Genomic DNA, 20,242 nt, shown 5'->3' with positions numbered 1-20,242 from the left:
CCATGTCCAAATGGAAATGCAATTGGAACCGTTCTCAAAGCATGCTCGAAATCGTTCGGTTTTACAGTGTATAACATGCTTTATGTATCTGCCCTTAGGTTTAGGGGATCAAATCACTAATCCTAAGTATGAGTAATCGTAGTAGTGATGCTTGCTTTAGTAAACACCATAAATCATGCAAGCAAGCTCAATGACGGGGCTTTGACGAAAAGTGGCACATGGTTATTTCTGTTCAGTTCTTCACCTCCATGCTTCAAAGGGGCAAGGTCAGGGTGTCGGGCCGGCTAGGAAGGACTCATTCCACACATCATTTGGCAGGAAATTGCTGCCCTACACAGTTTCACACACTGGCACACGGCCCACAAAGCCACAAATCTGCCAGCAGCATTATCGGGTATTTTAAAAACCCTTACAGGTCTCAAGAGGAGCAAGAGAAGGCTGACGTTTATTGACTCAACATGCTTTCTTGAAATTTCATTGCTCTACTTTGGCTCAAATCTATCAATACAGGTACGTATAGAGACCTTGGCCTTGCAACGGATATAAACGGAAAGCTTTGGATTAAGCTTATTGATTAGCAAGACAGAGCATGCATGTTGGGTTTAAATGCTACTTCGCCTTCTGGTGAGCACTAGGGAGGATAGCAGAACAGAAGGTGCAGGGAAAATGTTCAGAAATACATTGTCACTAGTGCGCTTTCTTTGATTTAAGTTGTCCTGGACTGTCTTACAAAGAAAAAAATAATAGGAAGCCAGGCTGTTGTCTTGTGACATGAATGAAAAGCACATTTTATTTGTGAATTCCAAAGAATGCAGGACTTTGTGGGCATTGATTTTTAAACCCATTTATCAAATGGATGCAACGTTTTTAGACTGTTTCAATCAGCCAAAAACCTTTATCGATTAGATGTGATAGAAAAGGCCTATTCATTCTCGGCAGGAACTTGTAAAAATATTAGTACGTCCCTCATTGCTGAGTGCTTTCAATCATCTCATTACTTAAAAATCATATGACATTGGACAAAAGGAAAGAGCTTTAGCAATTTTTTTGTCCAAGTAGACCGCTTCTCCTTGTTTCAGGGATAAGAATTTGGGCTGTTTTCCAAACCAGGGTCAGTGAATCAATAACGCATTTACTCCAGAATGCTTTATGTTTGGCATGGTTCTGCATTTAGCAAAAGCATGTTCCACTTAAGAAACAGTTGACATTGCCGATACAGCATGTATACGTGAGTGTGTACTTGTAATGGTAATGTAATTCTCTTCATGCCCCGATGCTCTGAGTAATGACAAGGCAATCTTGGAAGTGGGGCTCTATCAACCGTCAACTCCATTGCTGCCCCCTAATGACCTGCTCTTCATAGCTGCAAATAAGAGCGCTCAAGCTTTGTTTGAATATGCATAGACTTGATCTGAATATGCATGGGCCACCCCTAAAAAATGTTTTGGGAGCACTTTCAAGCATGCTAATCATGTTTGAGGACTGTATGTTGTGATTGTGCTGATAGTTTGAGTCGAGTTCTTTGAAAATCAGCGAAATTGGACAAAATTCAGTCAGACCACACCTCACAGGATATGTATGTACATATGCATGTAGATTCAAATATAAATCTGCATCCTGTTTCAAATAATTTCCAATTTACAGAATTAATAAGGCTAGAAATGACGTACTGGATACGCTGGATCGATTTCGGTTTATCTAAAGTCTGTGTCAAGAAATATTTATTTAAAAAGGATTTTGTTTCCAAACTAAATTTAGATTTTAATGGAAGCAGACATGCTCAAACAAACCACTTGATATTGCAAAGGCATTGCTCAGTCTGGCCCTCAAGCTTTCTTAAGGCCATCTCCGCTCAGATTTATTCAGAAACTGCACTTACGGAGTTATGGACCATCTTTCCTTGCTGATTTATGCATCAGTGAAGTGCACTGTCAGTGAATAGTTAATATATTCTTTACATAGTAAAACCAGTCTATTGTAAAATCAATACTACTGGCTTCTGTACAAACAATGTGTTAAAGTATGAGAGTTGTATAATGGACCTATGGTATGAATGGAAAATATTCAATATGTACATTTTTAGCACTGTAATATTCAAAGGCTTTTTTGACAAGTGCGGTGTTCGGTGTGACAGAATATAGAACTGTGTGTGTTTATTCAATAATTTCTATGTTTTTAGGCCTCCCAGATCGCACTGACAGGCATCGGACAAGATGTTCTTTGTGAAGGGGGTCAAAGCAACACGAGTCACACAACAAAGGTGTACAGTTGTTTGGCACCTGCTTGACTCTGTAGCCAATTAGCACCCAGGGCTGGAGTTTTATAAATGGTAAACTATTTCACAGTTTGGTCTTCTTTTCCTAGGGTGATTTATAAGACGTTGTGGGGAAATGAGCTAAAGGACAAAAAAAGGACAGAAACGGCGCAGAAGGCCGGGGAGGACAGAGCCATTCTGCTGGGGTTGGGAATGGTGTTCAGCTCGGTCATGATGTACTTTGTGATCTGTATCACCATGGTGCGTGCTTATGCAGACAGGTAGTGTTATATCACGACTGCCTGAATATTATTTCTACAGTAATTAAGACAATAACTCACTGTATCTACAGTCGCGATCAAAAATATTCAACCCCCTGCATGGCATTGTGTTACACTAATCAACATTACATGAAAACAATTAACCCATGGCATCAATAAAGTTTATTAATACAATTTTATTGATCCTGAATATGTCAAGTCAATGCAACCCTCAAAATTTCAATAGATGTTGCCAGCTTCTCCAATAAAGCTTCCTGATCACTGAAAATCTGTTTGACCACCAGTACACCATCTAAAAAAAGTTTTAGTTTGGTCACATGACTCTGAGAACATTCTTTCAGAAGTCTTCCTTTTATGTTTTACTTGGTTGCGTTTAGTTAGATGTCTCAAAATGACGACCACGCTTGTGTTTGGTTTCAATGGTCAGAGTTCTTGATTTTACCGTATATGCTACTCAACTCCAGTTTATGTCTAACAACTCAAGCTAATTTACTAGTTCACTAAATTCTATTTGTATTTTAACACAATTTTATACCTACCATACAAATACGACTTGGTGTTGAATAATTATGACAGCCGGTTTAGTATTTGCTGTACCGCACACACAATGTTCATCCCATTACAGAAACCTTATTTTTGAGTGCAATTTTCTTTTAAAAGTTTTCTTTCTGGTGTAAAATGCAGTGTATTGACAGACGAAACCACCTGCACTGTGCTAAACTCCACTCTGTATGACATACCAATGTTCAGCCCATTATGTAAACCTTATTTGCGAGTCTGACTTTAAATACTGTCCTCTGAAAAGTTTTCTTTCTTTTCTATTCCAGTGTATTGACAGATGAAACAACCTGCACTGTGCTAAACTCCACTCTAACAAAGGATATCAATTGTTCATACAACTGTGGCTCAGACTGCTGGCGAGGCTCGAAGTACCCCTGTCTCCAGGTCTTCGTCAGCCTGAACGCCACCGGCCGCATCGGGCTGCTCTCTCACAGTGAGGAGATGCTGGACGTCAGTTCTGAGGTCAATCAGTCAGTCAACTGAGCAAGAACATGGAGACTGATTCATTCGCTGGTTTCTTCTAAACATCAACGAGATTAAACCGAGACCACATTTTTAACAGTTAGAGTAAATAAGCTAAAAAATCGAACTTTTAGAGATTTATGCAGTCCAATTCCTAAAAAGAAAACAAATAGACTTTTGGAAATGCTCGCTCTCAGTCATTTTGCATTTTAAGATTTGCAATTTGAGCGTTTGACATTACAAAAAGGCAAAAGTTAGCAATAAGGATTAAATCAAAACAGAAACCTGAAAACTCCTGAGCTTTGAGCAACCTCTTAAATACATTTTTCATGATTATTATGATCAAGAGAAAGTAAAAAAAAAAGCTATTATTAAAAGGTGTTACACATGTTATAACGGAACTCCAATTTAAAATGAACATTTCACAATATATTATGTTTTTTTATATGTTTATCAAAGAGGTCAACCGGCTACCTTTATTTATTACTGTACAAAAATACTGTAAAATGTTAATACTGTAAGATATTGTTACATCTTGAAACAACTATTTTCTATTTTATTATGCTGCAAAATTTAACAAAAATCTAAAGCACCCAATACAGGTCACATGATCCTTCAGAAATTCTTCTAATATGCTGATTGGCTGCTCAAGAAACTATTATTACTATCATTATTGAAAACAGCTGTTTTGCTGAATAGTTTTATTAAAATCACGGTACCCTTTCCCTTTTTTCAGAGGATTTTATTCATAAGACTTTAATTGTAACACTATAAATCTCTTGATCACTTTAGAATTTGCCGAATGATTGAATTAAATGTACAAAAAAACCTATTCAGGAAAAAAACTCTCTTTCTGTGTGTATGTTTAGATGCTCTTTAAATACAAAAATAATTAATTTGTAGATTTACAGTTAATTCTAACAATTAATTAACCATTTTTAAAACTGTATGCATTATTTATTCAGTATTATTGTTTTTGCCTTTGTTTTTCCACAGTGTTTTTATGTGCCAAAATGCCAGAAGGACCACTTCGCCCTGCGCGTTATGATCCAGAATATTTCGGAGCATCTGAAGACGCACCAGCAGATCACATGTTACCACGACTCCAGCGAGCATCGGGGCAGCATCCTCCTGAAGCGTCTGCACGCCGCCGGTGCTGTCTTCCACTCTCTCTTCTGGCCCTCCTGCATGTTCTCCGGAGGAACCCTCATCATACTCATGGTCAAGCTCACTCAGTACCTTTCCATACTGTGTGAACAAATTGGCAAAGCCCCAAAGTGAAAGGAGCACGGTGACTGACAGACTTAGTGAAGTGAACGAAGAAGCTTTCATTCTTCTTCAAATGGTTTCTGGCCTCCTGCTGTTTCAGGATTGACTGGTAATTGATATGTTAGTCTTCCATGACTAAACTGTATCGTAATCTCTGAACTGCTGCTCTGTTCCAGACGGAGTTTGTGCTGTTTGTAGAAGGGCTTTATTAATAATTCAATATAGCGAATAATTATGCAATATAATCCAAACGTTAAAACTTCTAACCTTTCGACACTTTTCTAATCCGCTATACGCCTTGGGAATGTTATCATAAATATTTTTCGATGAATAATAAGAGTTCATTTAACATCAGGATTTTAAATGGGATAGATTAGTGAATGATTTTTTGTCACTCATATTTTGAATTACGCATAGTGTTTTTAAAGTTTAAAAGAAATGTGAGTAATCGTAATGTTTTGTCGGCATATTATCTTTATTTATTTATTTTTTGTACATATTTTTTCCCCCTCACCGTTATTAAAATAAAAAAATAGTTTACTTAAAAAGCTTTTTTCTTCACAAAATGTTACTGGCTGGATGGGACTGCTGGTTTTATCAGCTGGCTCTCATTCTGATGGCACCCATTCACTAATGCTAAAATCAGTTGAGATCATTCTCTCTTGCATCTATATAACCTCTTGAAATGGTTCATTTGATTTTAACGAACACTCAAAATGTATAAAAAACTACGGCAATATAGTGTAAGGCACTTCATTAACTTCATAAGACATTGATTATATATCACGACTAACCTGCCCACTGCAGTAGGGGCGCATTATACTATCTGACTGTTTCTGTCGGCTCCGGGGGGCCTCCAGACCTCCATCTGAAGAACCTGCAGATCCCACCCTCCGTCAGTTTACTCTGCTTGCCCAGTAACTCCTCTCTAGTGATCTCAGTGCAGAGGAAAGCAAGATGCTGGTTGAGCTTCACCAGCCCCACCAGCAGGATTCCACCGAACAACATGAGGCTGGGCCACAGCAGGTAGTACAAAGCCATCTGAACGGTGTATTTCCTCCTAGAGATGGCGTCATTTGGGTGTGCTGCACTGAGATAGCACGCCATATTATCCCCTTTCACAAACACATCCGTGATGTTATTGGCCTCTTCCTCTTGTTCTGTCTTATTTCGTTGGCATTTCGGAGTGTAGAAACACTGAGGGAAAGGTTATGGATAATGACTGTTAAAAAGTAGCTTTATATTCATATTATGTTAAACTTCGAACAGTATATAATCTTTGAACATTGGACAATCTTTTTCATTATTGGACAATTTTTCATCATTTAAAGCATCACCGCTCCTTATTAAAAAAGGAAAAATAAAATTATAAAAATAAAAAATAATTAATTAAATAAATAAAATTTGTATTAGGGTATATTTAACTTTTTTTTTTTAAACTACTGCTAAAGATCATGTGCTTTTTGTGATAATCCAGTACCAATATTTTAGAAAAAAATTCATTTGAAAGGTAGGGGTACTTTTTTTAAAATTTATGATACATAGAGGCCCTTTAGACAATTTAGATCATGCTAAAAATGTAAGTTATTCAAAATGTATTTTAGAATATTGATAATCTACCATCATCATAATCATCGTCATCATCATCATCATATAATTATTTAGTGTGACCTTGCATAAAATAAGATTTTAAAATACGCAAATAAAAAAGAGAGGATAAAATAAATAATTCATCTAATTGACATTGAAATTGTATTTTTAATATTTGTGTAAGGAGAAGGATAAAATGTATTCAGAAATAAAAGGCACAAATGTCGAATCTAATTTGAAGTTGCATTTATGCAAATGTATGTATACTAAATGCCAACTGGCTGGCAGAATCGTAAGTGAGCTTGTCCAATCGTATTCCATAAAAACCAGAAGAATAAAAATAAACTTGCATTCGGAATGAATGGTGATCTCAGTTAAATCATACTTATGACAGTACCTTTGGCCTGTTTTTGACGGTGTCTTCATCGTGGTAAAGTCGATGCGTTTTTTCAGGGGTGCTGTTCACCAAAACACGCAGACATTTAAAGCTATCGATTCCACGGCAATCCATCACTTCATCCACCAGATCAATCTGCACCAGCGTGCAGTTATTACGTTTCCAGTCACTGTTGCAAACACAAACGCCGCATGAACTGTGTGAAGGTTTACAATGTAAAAATGCAATAAGGTATGGCTATGCTATTTTTAGAGCGCAGCGGCGTCAGCTAGGAACATTCTTAATATTAAATGGAAGATGTTTTTAGGGGAAAACAAGGAGAAATCAAGGGAAACATCACTTCATAAATAATTCAAAATTAGAGTCTGCCATGTCACAGGATGCTGTATGAAACATTTTGCATAATTTGAGATATGGTGGAAATAATGATAAATTCTGAATCTTCAAAAAAACATTACTTGCTCAGTAGTTGTTGGCGCACAAATGATGCGATGTTTATTTATTGTTTTATATTCTTTTAAAGCATCTAGCGAGCCTACCTGAAGATCTGGAACTAACCTGTACAGACTTGGTTTCACCATCACGATTCCTACCAGAAAGTACATGAGGATGGAGAAGGTCATCATGGTGAAGCCCAAGAGAATGGCTCTGTCTTCTCCTACGCTGGACTCTGGGATTTGAGCTCTGGCTTTCTCATTGCACTTCATCTCCCTCGCTTTCCTCCACCTGCCTCCATTATCCTGCATATGGGCTTGCTGGTAGAAGACATCCCTATAAACGAACAAACATAACTTTATATTACTGAACTTCATCTATATGCTGTTATTTCCCATTATATACAATAGGGGAATATCAGAAGGATCGTTAGAAATTCGAGGCAACCTAAGGCTAAAGACGAAAACGTACACGTAAAACCAAGAAAACCATAAAAGCAGTTCACATTTTCAAAAGCAATATAGTTGTTTATATGGTATATATTATGTTTATTGGCTGTATGCATGACTTATGAGTTGAAGCGTGGGGTTACATAAAGGATACTTATTATGGAAATAATATAATTCAGTGTACACTGAATATAAAGTTTTTGGAAATTTACTTGCATGTTATTTAAAATTACATTAAAAATATGCTATAAATTTACAAAAAATTGACTTTAATGCCATTTCTATTGAAACTTGTATGCCATGCATATTTATTAAATTTAATATATACAGTATATATATATATATATATATATATATATATATATTTTTTTATTTTTTTAATTATTTATTTATTTTTTTAATTAATTAATTAATTTATTTAATTCATTTATTTATTTTTAATTATTATTTTTTAAGTAACATCAGATATGACACAGTTAAAATTATAATCTAGTACTTTACATGTGCTTTATGTTAACACTTGGAGATAAGTGTACTACTTTCAAGAATGGCAAAAAGTTTATGATTTATGACATTTTAAAGTGCAAAAGTGTTAAAATAAAGTGTGTTCTGTTTAAATACATTGGCCTTTTATGTATGATTATATTATCTGTATCTAGTTTTTTTTAAGATTTGAAGTACATTACATTTAATACAATTAAACACACTTCTTTTTCACAGTCTGGAACATCATGATGCCGGTTTCATTTTTGAGTGAGCCATACCTTCATGATCATATCAAGTTATCAACACACTAAAACATTAGTGTAAAAGAAACCGATGACAGACCGTCAGTTAGTCTGCTATCTTTCCGCTTTATAATGACTCTTAATACAGCTCATACTGGTGTCACAACTGGACAAGCAGCGTTGCTAAAAGAGAACAGCGAGGCGGTGGACGTGATCTTCATACGTACCGCGTGTGTCGCCGCCGCGCGCCCTGCAGGGTGATGTTAACAGGAACACTGAAAGACCCCCGCGGGGACTGATTCAGCAGCATTTCTATCTTACTAAGTAACCCTTAACTGGGTTAAAGCACTAAATTAACGCTGACCCCACTTTGACAAGGTCAACGCACTATACATCCAGACACAGAAGCAGCGTGCCGCATAGCCGTCAGACCTGTAGCACGCAACTGAATGCACTTAAGGGATTGTTTTCTTCTCATCCAGATGAGATCAGCGGAATATGTCTCCTTTGCCTGAACAGGGATGCCACAGAGGGTTTCTATAGGAACCCCTGCAGCCAGACCATAATTACATCCTATGGGACTCTCAGCACTCACATGTAAACTTCAAAACAGTGAAGTAAACGAAACCTCCACACCAAATAATGCATATAAAAAGAACAACAATAGCGTTTAAAAAAGTCCAATTCCAACCTTTCTCTTTAGTTTCCCGCAACACAGATTCGAAAATGACGTAAGTTCCGAATCTTACCTCAAGACATGCGTTCTTCTCTGCATTATAGCTGACTAAACGATTCACTGTGAGCGACAAAACTGAGGACTTTTAGCTTCATGAGCACAACAGCGTTTTAATAATGAATGAGTTTTTAATCCAAAATAACGTTAATTATTAATGAATGATTTACTGTATATGAAAGGGTAAACAATTTATTGGAATAACCTTGTGCACATGCGTGATCAGCAGCTTTATTGCTGCTTAAATAAAATAGCCTAAGAAGGCCATATATTTATTTATTTATTTTGCATCAAAGAGTAATTTAGGTGGCTGCTTCGATGCTAAGATTCGTTCGATTTCGCTGTTCTGTTTCGTCTTTACGAAAAAAACCGAGAAATAGCTGTGCCATTTGCTTACAGTTCGTTTTTATATTAGTCTAGCAAATATCATGGTTCCCAGGCCATTTTGTTCAGTTTGTACAAAAGTAAATAACATCTGTAAAAAAAACCAAACATATTAAGAATAGGCTGTTTTGGCATTATAGGGTAATAACTAGGGTATTACAAATGCAAAGCAATTGCTGTCTATTAATAGCTGTGAAACATATGGGCCACAAAAAAGTAATATTGGTTTAAATATTGTCATTGAATTTTAAATACATGAAATAAATTCTTAAAATAAGCTTTTTTGATACTTATTATGAAATGATTTTACATAATATTTAATAATGCACTTTAAAATAATATAATTTAGGCAAAACTGAATATATTTCAGGGTGGTTGTATTTTGCTTGTTAATTAAAATATATTCTTTAACGTATCATAGCATGTATTAGATGCAGTTAGCTGAAATTTACAGTGCTTTTTTATTTAACTTATATCTTTGTATGTAATTTCATAATTAATAATTTCCTAATTAATATTGCAGTGCACTGTCAAATCTACTGAATTTATTGCAATTAAATAAAAATATGCTTATGCTTTAATTTCTAATGAACCATGTGCAGTATGTCATGTATTTAAATTAGTCTCAAAACACTAATTTAATCACATCCAAAATAAACGTTTTTATATATATTATATATATATATATATATATATATATATATATATATATATATATATATATATATATATATACATAAATAAAAATACACACACATGCATGTATACATTTAAGAAAAATATGTTATGTTTCAAAAATATTTATTTATAACATAAATTATATGAATATATGCAAATACATGTGAATATTTTCTAAATAAATACTGTGAATGCGTATGTACTTGTACATAATAAATGTACGCAGTAGATGCACTAATTTAAATATATTTGTAGTTAAACATTTTAGAAAGATACCTTTAGCACACTGAAATAAATAAATGAGCAAATAAATGTATGTCACACCCCATTGGACTTTTGTTGTGTTTTCATTTCTCATGTTTTCTGTGACCCAGTTTTCCCCCATGTCTATGAGTACACCTGTGTCTTCATTAGTTGATCATCTTCACCTGTCAGGCCGTCTTCAGCGCCCCAGTCTCTCCTGTGCTCCCTTACTACATCCTCATGTATGTGCATCCCATCTGTCTGACCTGTTTGCCCTATTGTGGATTATTAAAGATATTTTGCATCATTTTTTGTCCATTTCAATCACTGTAACTGTGACAATGTAATAACAGGCATTGATATATTACTAAACACATACACTTATGGCTAAAAATATCGGCAGCCTTGGTATATATGATCGGATATAATGAATCTTCATTGTTAGTTTGTTTGATCTTTATGAAATAAATACTTTTTTTGGTACTCCTTGAAAATAAGTATATTTCCATTCACAATTTTGAGCACTCCAGGGTCATTATGAACACGGAATTATCCATTTCGATATTTTTTGGTCATGACTGTATTCAACGCGAACGCAAACAGCAACAAAAAAAATGCATGCTGTATTTAAGTAGCTTTTTCATTCCATGAATGTTACATTATCTGTAAGTATAGCAAAAAATAAGTTAGCACAGGTGAAAGGTGAAAGCACAATTTAAATATGCATTAAATATTATTATTATGTTTCTAATGTCCTCTACAAAGATGTACAGGAGGCACAATGGTACACTGATAGTATAAAGATGGATACTTTGATGTATCATGCTACTGAATTATTGGATAATTACACAAGAATCCAATGTATGTCAAAAATGCACTCATAGTATTTTCACTAAAATTCCCAAATATCGTAGTTTTTTTATTAGTATTATCATAGAAACAGAACCCGATTCTGCTGAGTTCGATGTGTTCCTAGGTCAGCATCTTTTCTGATTTGCCAATCGTATAAGAAGAACCAGTTAACAGTTTTAGTGAAGTGTAGGCTCACAATAAGTGTATGGTGCTTGTACATACATTACTCATTTTTTTACTCAGGTTTTAGGCATTAGTCATTCATAAGGTTGGGTTGAGGTGTAGAGATATGGTCAAGACTACATTTTTGGATAAAAACGTTGTTCCAGCTTCAACAAAATTGTCAGTAAAATTAGCTGAATTTCTCTAAAAACGATCCATAGAGGTGAATATACAGCTTCAAGGGAGTAGAATTACAGTCCACTTCACCTGAACACAATAAATAATGGATACAAGCCCACAGGTAATACTAGATCTCTGGTGCTGTTCTCTGTACAGACGCTCCTGGAAGTATCCGAGCTCCGTTTATCTTTAATCCTGCATCAATGAGGAGTACATTATACGCCGTTTATCTTCGACTCAGGAGGGCGACCTGAATGATTATTTTTTAAGGAAAAGAGATTCACTGAACAACGGAGTGTTTTTGTAAAATCATCAAAACTGAATTTTCCCTAGTCTTTCCTAAACTTGCCAGCACCGCGCGGTTTATAGTTGATTCTTTTTCTGAATCAAATCAATTTGCCATGACCCGTAAAGAAGAGATATAGCCTACGGTAAGACGAGGTTACATACCAGAGCAGAGTAATGGAGAACACCATCCCTCTCATTACAATAATTGGACCATGAGGAAAAGGAATGATCAAGTGCTGAGAAAATAACCTACAGAAACACTACGATGGATTACAGACAAAAACGAAAACTGTCTTTTCTGACTATTGGATTGATATTTCTTTTGAGTGGCGTGGAATATGGTAAGTGTATTTGACAAGTTTTCTTTTCTTTTCTTTTCTTTTTTCTTTTCTTTTCTTGTCTTTTCTTTTTCCTCCCTAATACAAACAATCCATGCAGCAAGATTGCTTGTTCGAATCGATAGTGCTTAATATCCTCAAGAAGGCCTTAAACTGTATTAATGTGCAAATGGTGAATGTATTGATTGTGTTTTGCACATCTACTGTTTAAATTGTCTTCTCTCTCCCAGCTGTCATTCTGCCCACTATATGGAGATATCTGCAATTGTTAGAGGCACCACCTTATTTTCTTGGCTTGGGTTTATCAGCGTTCAGCTTCAGTGGGCTGGTGTCTGGTCCAATGTTCGGTCACTGGTCAGACAAGACCAGAACTACAAAGAACATCATCCTCTTCTCCAACGTGTTCGAAATTGTGGGTCAGTACTTTAGAACCGAGATGCATAATGTGATGTGGGTTTTGAAAAAGATCAAATATCCCTTGCTGTTCTGTTTGCTCACTGCGACGCACTTATCTTATAGGAAACGTCATGTATTTCATGGGATATTCAAAATGGCTTCTTCTGTCCAGCCGTCTTGTTGCAGGTGAGGGTATTTTGAAGTAGCACTCTCCTGTTAGTCTCAATGAATTTTGTTTGTTTGTGAACTTCTCTGCTCCTGTGGTGCAAACCATCAACATTAATGTGATTTGAGACATCAAACAGATACTAACAGAGAAATCTGTTGTTTGATTGATGATTCTCATTAGATTGTAATTACTGCAGTGCTGAATCATTCTGACCAGACACAAGAACTTGTTTAGATGTTTGGAACTAGTATGTATAATAAAATATATAAAGCTATAAAGCATATATACACACGCACACAATTGCAATCAAAAGTATTCAACCCCCAATGGTTTGGTATCTGATTAAAAGTGATAATGTCAATATATAATGTAATATTTTGTAGTTATAAGATAAAGTTTAATTTTTTATATATTCAACCCATCATAATTACTGTTTAAAATAATTTATTTGTATGGTAGGGAACAAAACTGTGTTGAGACACAATGCCGACTTTGGAAACTTAATTAGCTTGAGTGGTTGCACGTCTATAAATGTTGCCCATGTATGTGCTGGAGTTGAGTAACACACAGAGCAAGTCAAAAGAGCTCTCAGATAGAGAAGAAACCGTAGCAAAAGTCATGAACTGACTTAATGCAAATATGGCATCCTTCCACAGTATCAACATTAAAATACACAGCAGACTACGTGGCTAGGTACTTGATTTTATATGGAAATGGGTTAGATTGAAACACTTGAATTCAGTGAATTCCAGTGTTTCAGTGGGGACTTGAGCGAGCAGAGCACGTGATTTTCATTATTTAGTTGTTTGGAGTGCATTTGTCAAAGGGAGTGATGTAATTTCCTCATTATCTTCAGCTGAGATGTTCCCGTGACAACAAACGTAGCACGATGTGTGTCAGCAGATGTCGCTGTTTTAATTGTTACTCTGTTCACTCCAAAAGTCCCCACTAATCAAGCAATCATGAATCGTATGATACACCATATGCAAATTGTTACAACCCTAGTTTTTTAAGATATATAATTGAAGTAGCAGACGGGTGGAGCTGGGGGAGGTGGAAGGTTCTTACGAGTCTCTATAAAGAAAGTGACGACTATCTATACTTCCATGAATGCAGAGTACACCACATATAAACTACTTAATTCTTTCACTAGGTATTGGAGCAGGAGCTGGCTCCTCAATTTTTGGGTTCCTCACACGTACTACTCTCCCTGATGAGCGAGCAAGAGTCTTTGCAGCTGTCATGGCATGCCGTCAGGCTGGACTTCTGATCGGTGAGTTAGTGCTCCACATAACAAGTGGCAAATGTGCTTTCTTCTATTTAATATTTAGACAATGCGCATTTTTAATTTCAGGTCCTGCTTTCAATATCTTTCTAAGGTTGTGTGATTTCAAACTGGGTCCATTTGTAGTAAATAAGTACACCTCACCTGGGGTAAGTCTGTTTTGGCTAATTTCTTATTTATTCTAATTCTGATTTACTTGATGATTTATAATTTTTAGCTAAAAAAGCTACAGACTGTAGATTCCCATTCAACATTAATAAAATCAAAAATATGATTTAATGGACCTTGGCAAACAAATGCTAACAATAAAAAGTTGTATTTTAACTAAGAATGGTACCAAAGATGAATAACAATATTGTGTATAAATTATTGTTAGTTAATGCATTAACTAATGTTAACTAATGAGATTTTACTAATCTAAAACATGACAGGCATGTTCTTAGACATGTTCTTAGATTAACCAGCATTTATTTATTTATTAAAGTCCTTTTACGTAAGTTGGCTTGTTTATGTACATTTTTCTTTTTGATCCAGCTCTTCATGTGCGGGATGTGGGTGCTTATGCAGTTTGCAGTAATGGTCCTGTACTGGGACATCCCACCACTGGACTCCTTCCCTGAGCAGCGCATGCCCCTCAGAGAGGTCAGAGGTGAAGAAGACGAGCCTCTCATGAATCTGGATGATGAAAACAGGGAAGCAGCAGAGGACTCGTATGGCTCGGTCGATCCAGAACAAGCTGAGACCCGGTTCTCACCTGAACTCCCACCTTCTCCTCCGGATTCCCCCTCTCTAGACACCTCTGACCCCTTTGAAAACTTCAGTGCCAGTCAAGGTGAAGCCCAGTGTTTACAGTCAAATGACAAAAGTTTGGCAGAGAATTTTGAGTTGGTGTGGCATCGATTCCTCCTTTGTTGTATCCGAGGTGCTAATCTGAGAGAGTAGTGGCCTGAAAAAGCTTTATCGATCAGCTCATTCTGTCTTTGCTCTACGACTGCAGTGTGTGTGTGTGTGTCTGTGTGTGCATGGCAGATATCTCCATTATATTCAATCCTGTCTTGGCAGCTTTGAAATGCCTGAGATCTATAGCGTTCTCTCCCCGTTTAGAGTTTCTGAGGGAGGAGGTGGTGGTTCTCCTCACCGCTCAGTTCATCACTCTCTTCAATCAGACAGCACTTGAGGTAAAATTCATCAGGAGCGTCATGCATGTATATTTTTTCATTTGGCTGTTCACTTGTCAAATAAACACAGGAGATAAACACGTACGTATACTATAATATGTTATAAGTGTGCTAGCGACATGTTCAAAATATTATCATACCTTAAAATGTGCTATCAGTGTGTTAATATGTTTGCAATATTTAGATATGTATAGATTCCTTATGCGATCGCTCCATATACGTTGACGTATCCGCCATTTTGAGACGGTCAGCTTAATATCATCCTCCATGATTTTTCAATAAGTCATTAGACTATTAGTAGACTGTCTGCTTAATATCTTCTAACACTTTATTTTGATGGGTCCTTAACATACAACATACTGATTATGAGAAACTTTGTAAAAATATGTATTCTACTAACCCTAAACCTACTCCAAGAGTAGTAGACATGTAGCTGCAAACGAATGAGAATTAGTCGACGATGTAGTTATGAAGTACAAAATAAAGTGTAACCAAAAATTTATGATGGATTACTTCATTCAAAATATACTCTGAATGAGCAAGATGCTCCGGAAAGCTTCTCCAGACCCCCCACACTGTCCTAAATTCATCTAAGCTCCTAAATAGCGTCTGGCCAATTATGATTGATTAAGGCTCACAGTAGTTGGAACATAAATTTAATTTAGTGTAATCTAATCTAAACTTTGATTTAATATAATCAGGTATTTGAAATTGACACACATTTTCCTTCCTGGTTGCCTGACCTAGATACATGACAAACTGGTTATAGAGTTTATAAATGTTCCTTTTCATTATCTTTTATTCTTTCACGCTAAATCAAATTTCCATATGAAAAATCACATGCTAGAGACATCCTTACTTTGCATTTGCTTTACACAGCTAGAAGAAAATGTGAGCGATTCTTGTTCATGTTAGGTTTGCTATTAGTTGTTTTGAGTTAAGCTTGTTGCTATGTGGTTGCTAGGGTGTCCTGAATGGATGATGTGTGTGTCCTCTCGTCTCCAGACCATGGTGACCCCTCTGACGCAGAAGTACTTTGGCTTCGGTGAGCTGGGGAACAGTGTGATGTACGGCCTGTGTGGGGTGGAGGTAATTGCAGGTTTCTTCCTGGTGCGCTGGCTGAGCCGAGTGCTGGAGGACCGGGTGGTGCTGGCGGTGGGGCTGCTCATCTGCAGCGGGGCTTGTGTCTGGTGCCTCATCTTTCTGGCCAATCCACAGGGTGTGTGTATGTGTGTGTGTGTGTGTGGCAGACATCCAGAGAAACTGGCATACACCTGGGCATGGACAGACACAATATGCCTGCTCAGTTTGGTGCCAACTCAATGATATGCATTATTAGTTTTGAACTGCTTAAAAATCTATCTATCTATCTATCTATCTATCTATCTATCTATCTATCTATCTATCTATCTATCTATCTATCTATCTATCTATCTATCTATCTATCTATGAATATGTCCATCTGTCCACATGTCTATAAATCACTAAACATGTATTTTTCCATCCATCTATGCATTCCTTATTATATTCATGCATCCATCTATATATGCATTCATCAGTTCATCCGTCTATCTGTCCCTCAATATTTTATTTCTGTCTATCCATGCCTCTATAACCATCCATCCATCATCCATCCATCCATCATCCATTTGAATATGTGTATATCTATCTATCTATCTATCTATGAATATGTCCATCTGTCCACATGTCTATAAATCACTAAATATGTATTTTTCCATCCATCCGTTCATCCATCCCTCCATCCATCTATGCATTCCTTATTATATTCATCCATCCATCTATATATGCATTCATCAGTCCATTCGTCTATCTGTCCCTCAATATTGTATATCTATCCATGCATCCATCCATCTATCATCCATTTAAATATGTGTAAATCTATCTATCTATCTATCTATCTATCTATCTATCTATCTATCTATCTATCTATCTATCTATCTATCTATCTATCTATCTATCTATCTATCTATCTATCTATCTATCTGTCAGTCAGCTCGTCCATTTATCTGTCTGTCTAGAATGACATTCTCACTATGATTCTGGATTGGATATGTCTTTTGATCAGGTGGTTTTGCGTTCGAGTTGACTGAGTTCATCATCGGAGTGTTCCTGCAGTTACTGGGACTTCCTTTCGTTGCCGTGTCTCAGGTGTCCCTCTTTTCTAAGGTTACAGCTGAGAAAACACAAGGTGAGAAACAAAAGCGAAGTCCCCCGAGAACACAATAAGAGACAGAAGGAAGAGATAGACGAGAATCTGAGAAAACATGTAACAGTTTTGTTTGCATAGATGTCACATATTGTCGCTGTTTAAATATTCAAAACTATGTGCTGAATTTAATGACCGGGTGCTGTGTTTTGTGTGTGTGTGTGTGTGTGCGTGTGTGTACAGGTTTTAGTCAGGGAGTTCGGCGTTCAGTCGGGGGTCTTGCCACCATTCTGGGTCCCCTGTGGGCCGGGGGTCTAATAGGAAATCTATATGTGATGCTGGGTATGATGATGCTCCTGCTGACCCTCATCATGGTGCGTGAACAGACTCTTTATAACAGACTCTGTAATATTGTCGGAGCTCATATTTGGAAATAAGTACAAATATAAGATTTTAAACAATTTATCAGACAGTATAGTATAGTACCATCTTTAGATACAGTATAATAAGATAATGTTTCATGAAGATATTTTGTTGGTTCTTTACAGTAAATCTATTAAAAACTTAATTTTTGATTAGTAATATGCATTGCTAAGAACTTCATGTGGACAACTTTAAAGACGATTTTCTCAAATTGTACAAATCACACTTATCATTTGGAAAAATTAATGCTTAAGACTTAAATTATGTAGCTCAGGGTCACATATGAAGATGAATATTTAAAAAAAACAAACATATTAAAAATCTGTACGTTATTTGTAAAACATGGAGATCACTGATGGAGATTTTCCTGCTCAGATCATGATGGTGTTGTCCTATGAGAAGCTGGTGGAGCCGCCCAAGGTGGAGCACGCACAAGACTCCGAGAACGGAGGATAGACGCCACCCTTCACTACACAGGGTACAGGTGAGACTCTTAATGTTTTTGCATGCCTCTTAAAAGCAGGACACGGATCTATATTTTTAACTTTCACCTGCATTTACCTTCGTTTAGGATAGTTTGTGATGCCATCAGCCGACCAGCATCATCCTCATGATGATGTAATTTCCCTTCATTTATGGCTTGTATTATTGGCTCACAAAAACTGGCCTCCGTACTGTATAATATTGCAGATTTTAAATAGCACAGGGTTATTGCGCAAGTTGACAATCTACTAATGAGATTGTATTCTTCAGATATTATAGAGCTCCTTGACTGAGCTAATATTGCTGTGTCATGCTAGTAATAGTGTTCAAACTTTCAGAGCAATGAAAGTCTCCATCAATGTGTTACAGTTGTCTCTGAATAATAAGCTTGAATAACATGATGAAAAAGCGCACTTGCAAACATGTATATACTTTAAATCTTAAAAGCATTTATGCATTATACTAACTGTACTTACAAATCCTTACGTTTTAAATGGAATATATTTTGAATGTTCTTAAGTGCAACTTTATAATAAATTACAAATATTTAAATACACAATTTAGGCTAGAAATGACATTATCAGTATATTCGACAGTACATTTATACTATTTTTCAAAGACAATAGAAATAATGATAAAATGACATAAAAAGATCAATATCGCACTTATTATAAATTTCAAATATAATACATTTTAATTTAATTGTAAATCGCATTGCAGTTAAGTGTCCAGTTTCACTCTTTTAAAGTGATTTTTGTGTTTAAGTGCTCTTCAACAATAAGCACTTCATCTTTAAAGAAAAAAAAATATTTATATATATTCCACTCGTAACTTTTATTTTGCCTGCGCTAACTGAGTTAAACTGACAGAGACTCCAGCCATGCAGCTTTAAACCACAACACTAGAAACAGCTCAAAATGGAAAACAGGACAAAATATGGTTGGTAAAAGCAAAGAAGTGGGCCACTGAATAACAAACAGCGACAGACAACATTATAACACAAGATTACACTCTCTGCAGTATGACAAAAGCTGTCATTGGTAAATGAATCTATCTGTGTGATTTTCATATTTCAGCACAGAGCAAGAGCCCCTCTCTCTGCGGTCTGTCTGCCAAAGTTTAGCGCTCGTGTGGGGCTGTACAGAGCAGATGCTGAAACAGTGGGAGATAAGAGGCCCTGCCAGGGCTAGCAGACCGCGAACAGCGAGAAGGGCGCGCGCACACACACGCACACGCACACACACACACACACACACACACACACACACACACACACACACACACACACACACACACACACACACACACTCACAAATATTTCATTTGATATAACACATACTAATTCTGAAATATTTTAGTTGAATGCCTTAGTTTTTATATTCCGTATTTTTATTATTTATAATTTGCTCATCATTTCTGATCTCATTTGCATAGTTTATTTATTGAGTGACTCTTTTAATGCGAACGTCTTACGTGGTTTGAGGGTTTCCTGATATGATGGAGTGTGTATATTCGTATTGTTTAAACACATGATGGCGCTATTGTCCCTTTAAGAGATTGACATCGAATAGAACTGGAGGACTCTATGCGCGCGCGCGTGTGTGTGTGTGTGTGTGTGTGTGCGCGCGCGCGAGAGAGAAATGACAAAGGGAAAGAAACCGAGTTTCTCAAGAACAAATGATTCATGCAATTATTCTGCACAGATCATTGGTCACTTTCTTGGATATTTACTCAACTTAAGAGGGAAATTGAATATTTATGTGTCTTCTGGAGCGTAAGATGTGCCGTTTGTAGATTGTTTTGAAATATTACTACTGTAAACTCATTAAAATCCGTGTTCACCAAATACAGAAGCTT

General features: G+C 36.3%; 3 protein-coding genes across 3 annotated transcripts; 2 read left to right on the top strand and 1 right to left on the bottom strand.

The window, feature by feature from the left end:
- The first annotated feature begins 2,213 nt into the window (after positions 1-2,213).
- Positions 2,214-4,839, top strand: kcnmb2 (potassium large conductance calcium-activated channel, subfamily M, beta member 2). The gene is made up of 4 exons (XM_043255836.1): positions 2,214-2,260; positions 2,365-2,535; positions 3,363-3,558; positions 4,555-4,839. The coding sequence occupies exons 1-4, from the start codon at positions 2,214-2,216 to the stop codon at positions 4,837-4,839; spliced, it is 699 nt and encodes a 232-aa protein (XP_043111771.1).
- Positions 4,840-4,967: 128 nt separating this feature from the next.
- On the bottom strand, positions 4,968-9,238 carry kcnmb3 (potassium calcium-activated channel subfamily M regulatory beta subunit 3). Its single transcript, XM_043221538.1, has 4 exons — positions 9,176-9,238; positions 7,373-7,585; positions 6,815-6,983; positions 4,968-6,024 (listed from the first exon to the last, which is right to left on the bottom strand). Exons 1-4 carry the CDS (start codon positions 9,199-9,201, stop codon positions 5,650-5,652), a joined length of 783 nt encoding a protein of 260 aa, XP_043077473.1. The 5' UTR covers positions 9,202-9,238; the 3' UTR covers positions 4,968-5,649.
- Positions 9,239-11,982: 2,744 nt separating this feature from the next.
- mfsd8l2 (major facilitator superfamily domain containing 8-like 2) lies at positions 11,983-18,551 on the top strand. Its single transcript, XM_043220642.1, has 11 exons — positions 11,983-12,287; positions 12,515-12,700; positions 12,804-12,866; positions 14,003-14,122; positions 14,204-14,283; positions 14,669-14,966; positions 15,239-15,312; positions 16,318-16,531; positions 17,399-17,521; positions 17,723-17,853; positions 18,278-18,551. The coding sequence occupies exons 1-11, from the start codon at positions 12,212-12,214 to the stop codon at positions 18,356-18,358; spliced, it is 1,446 nt and encodes a 481-aa protein (XP_043076577.1). The 5' UTR covers positions 11,983-12,211; the 3' UTR covers positions 18,359-18,551.
- The last annotated feature ends 1,691 nt before the right edge of the window (positions 18,552-20,242 follow it).

The sequence above is a fragment of the Puntigrus tetrazona genome, chromosome 2, assembly GCF_018831695.1.
Source record: "Puntigrus tetrazona isolate hp1 chromosome 2, ASM1883169v1, whole genome shotgun sequence".
In the NCBI taxonomy this organism is placed as follows: Eukaryota; Metazoa; Chordata; class Actinopteri; order Cypriniformes; family Cyprinidae; genus Puntigrus; species Puntigrus tetrazona.
This window is presented reverse-complemented; position numbering and strand designations above follow the sequence as displayed.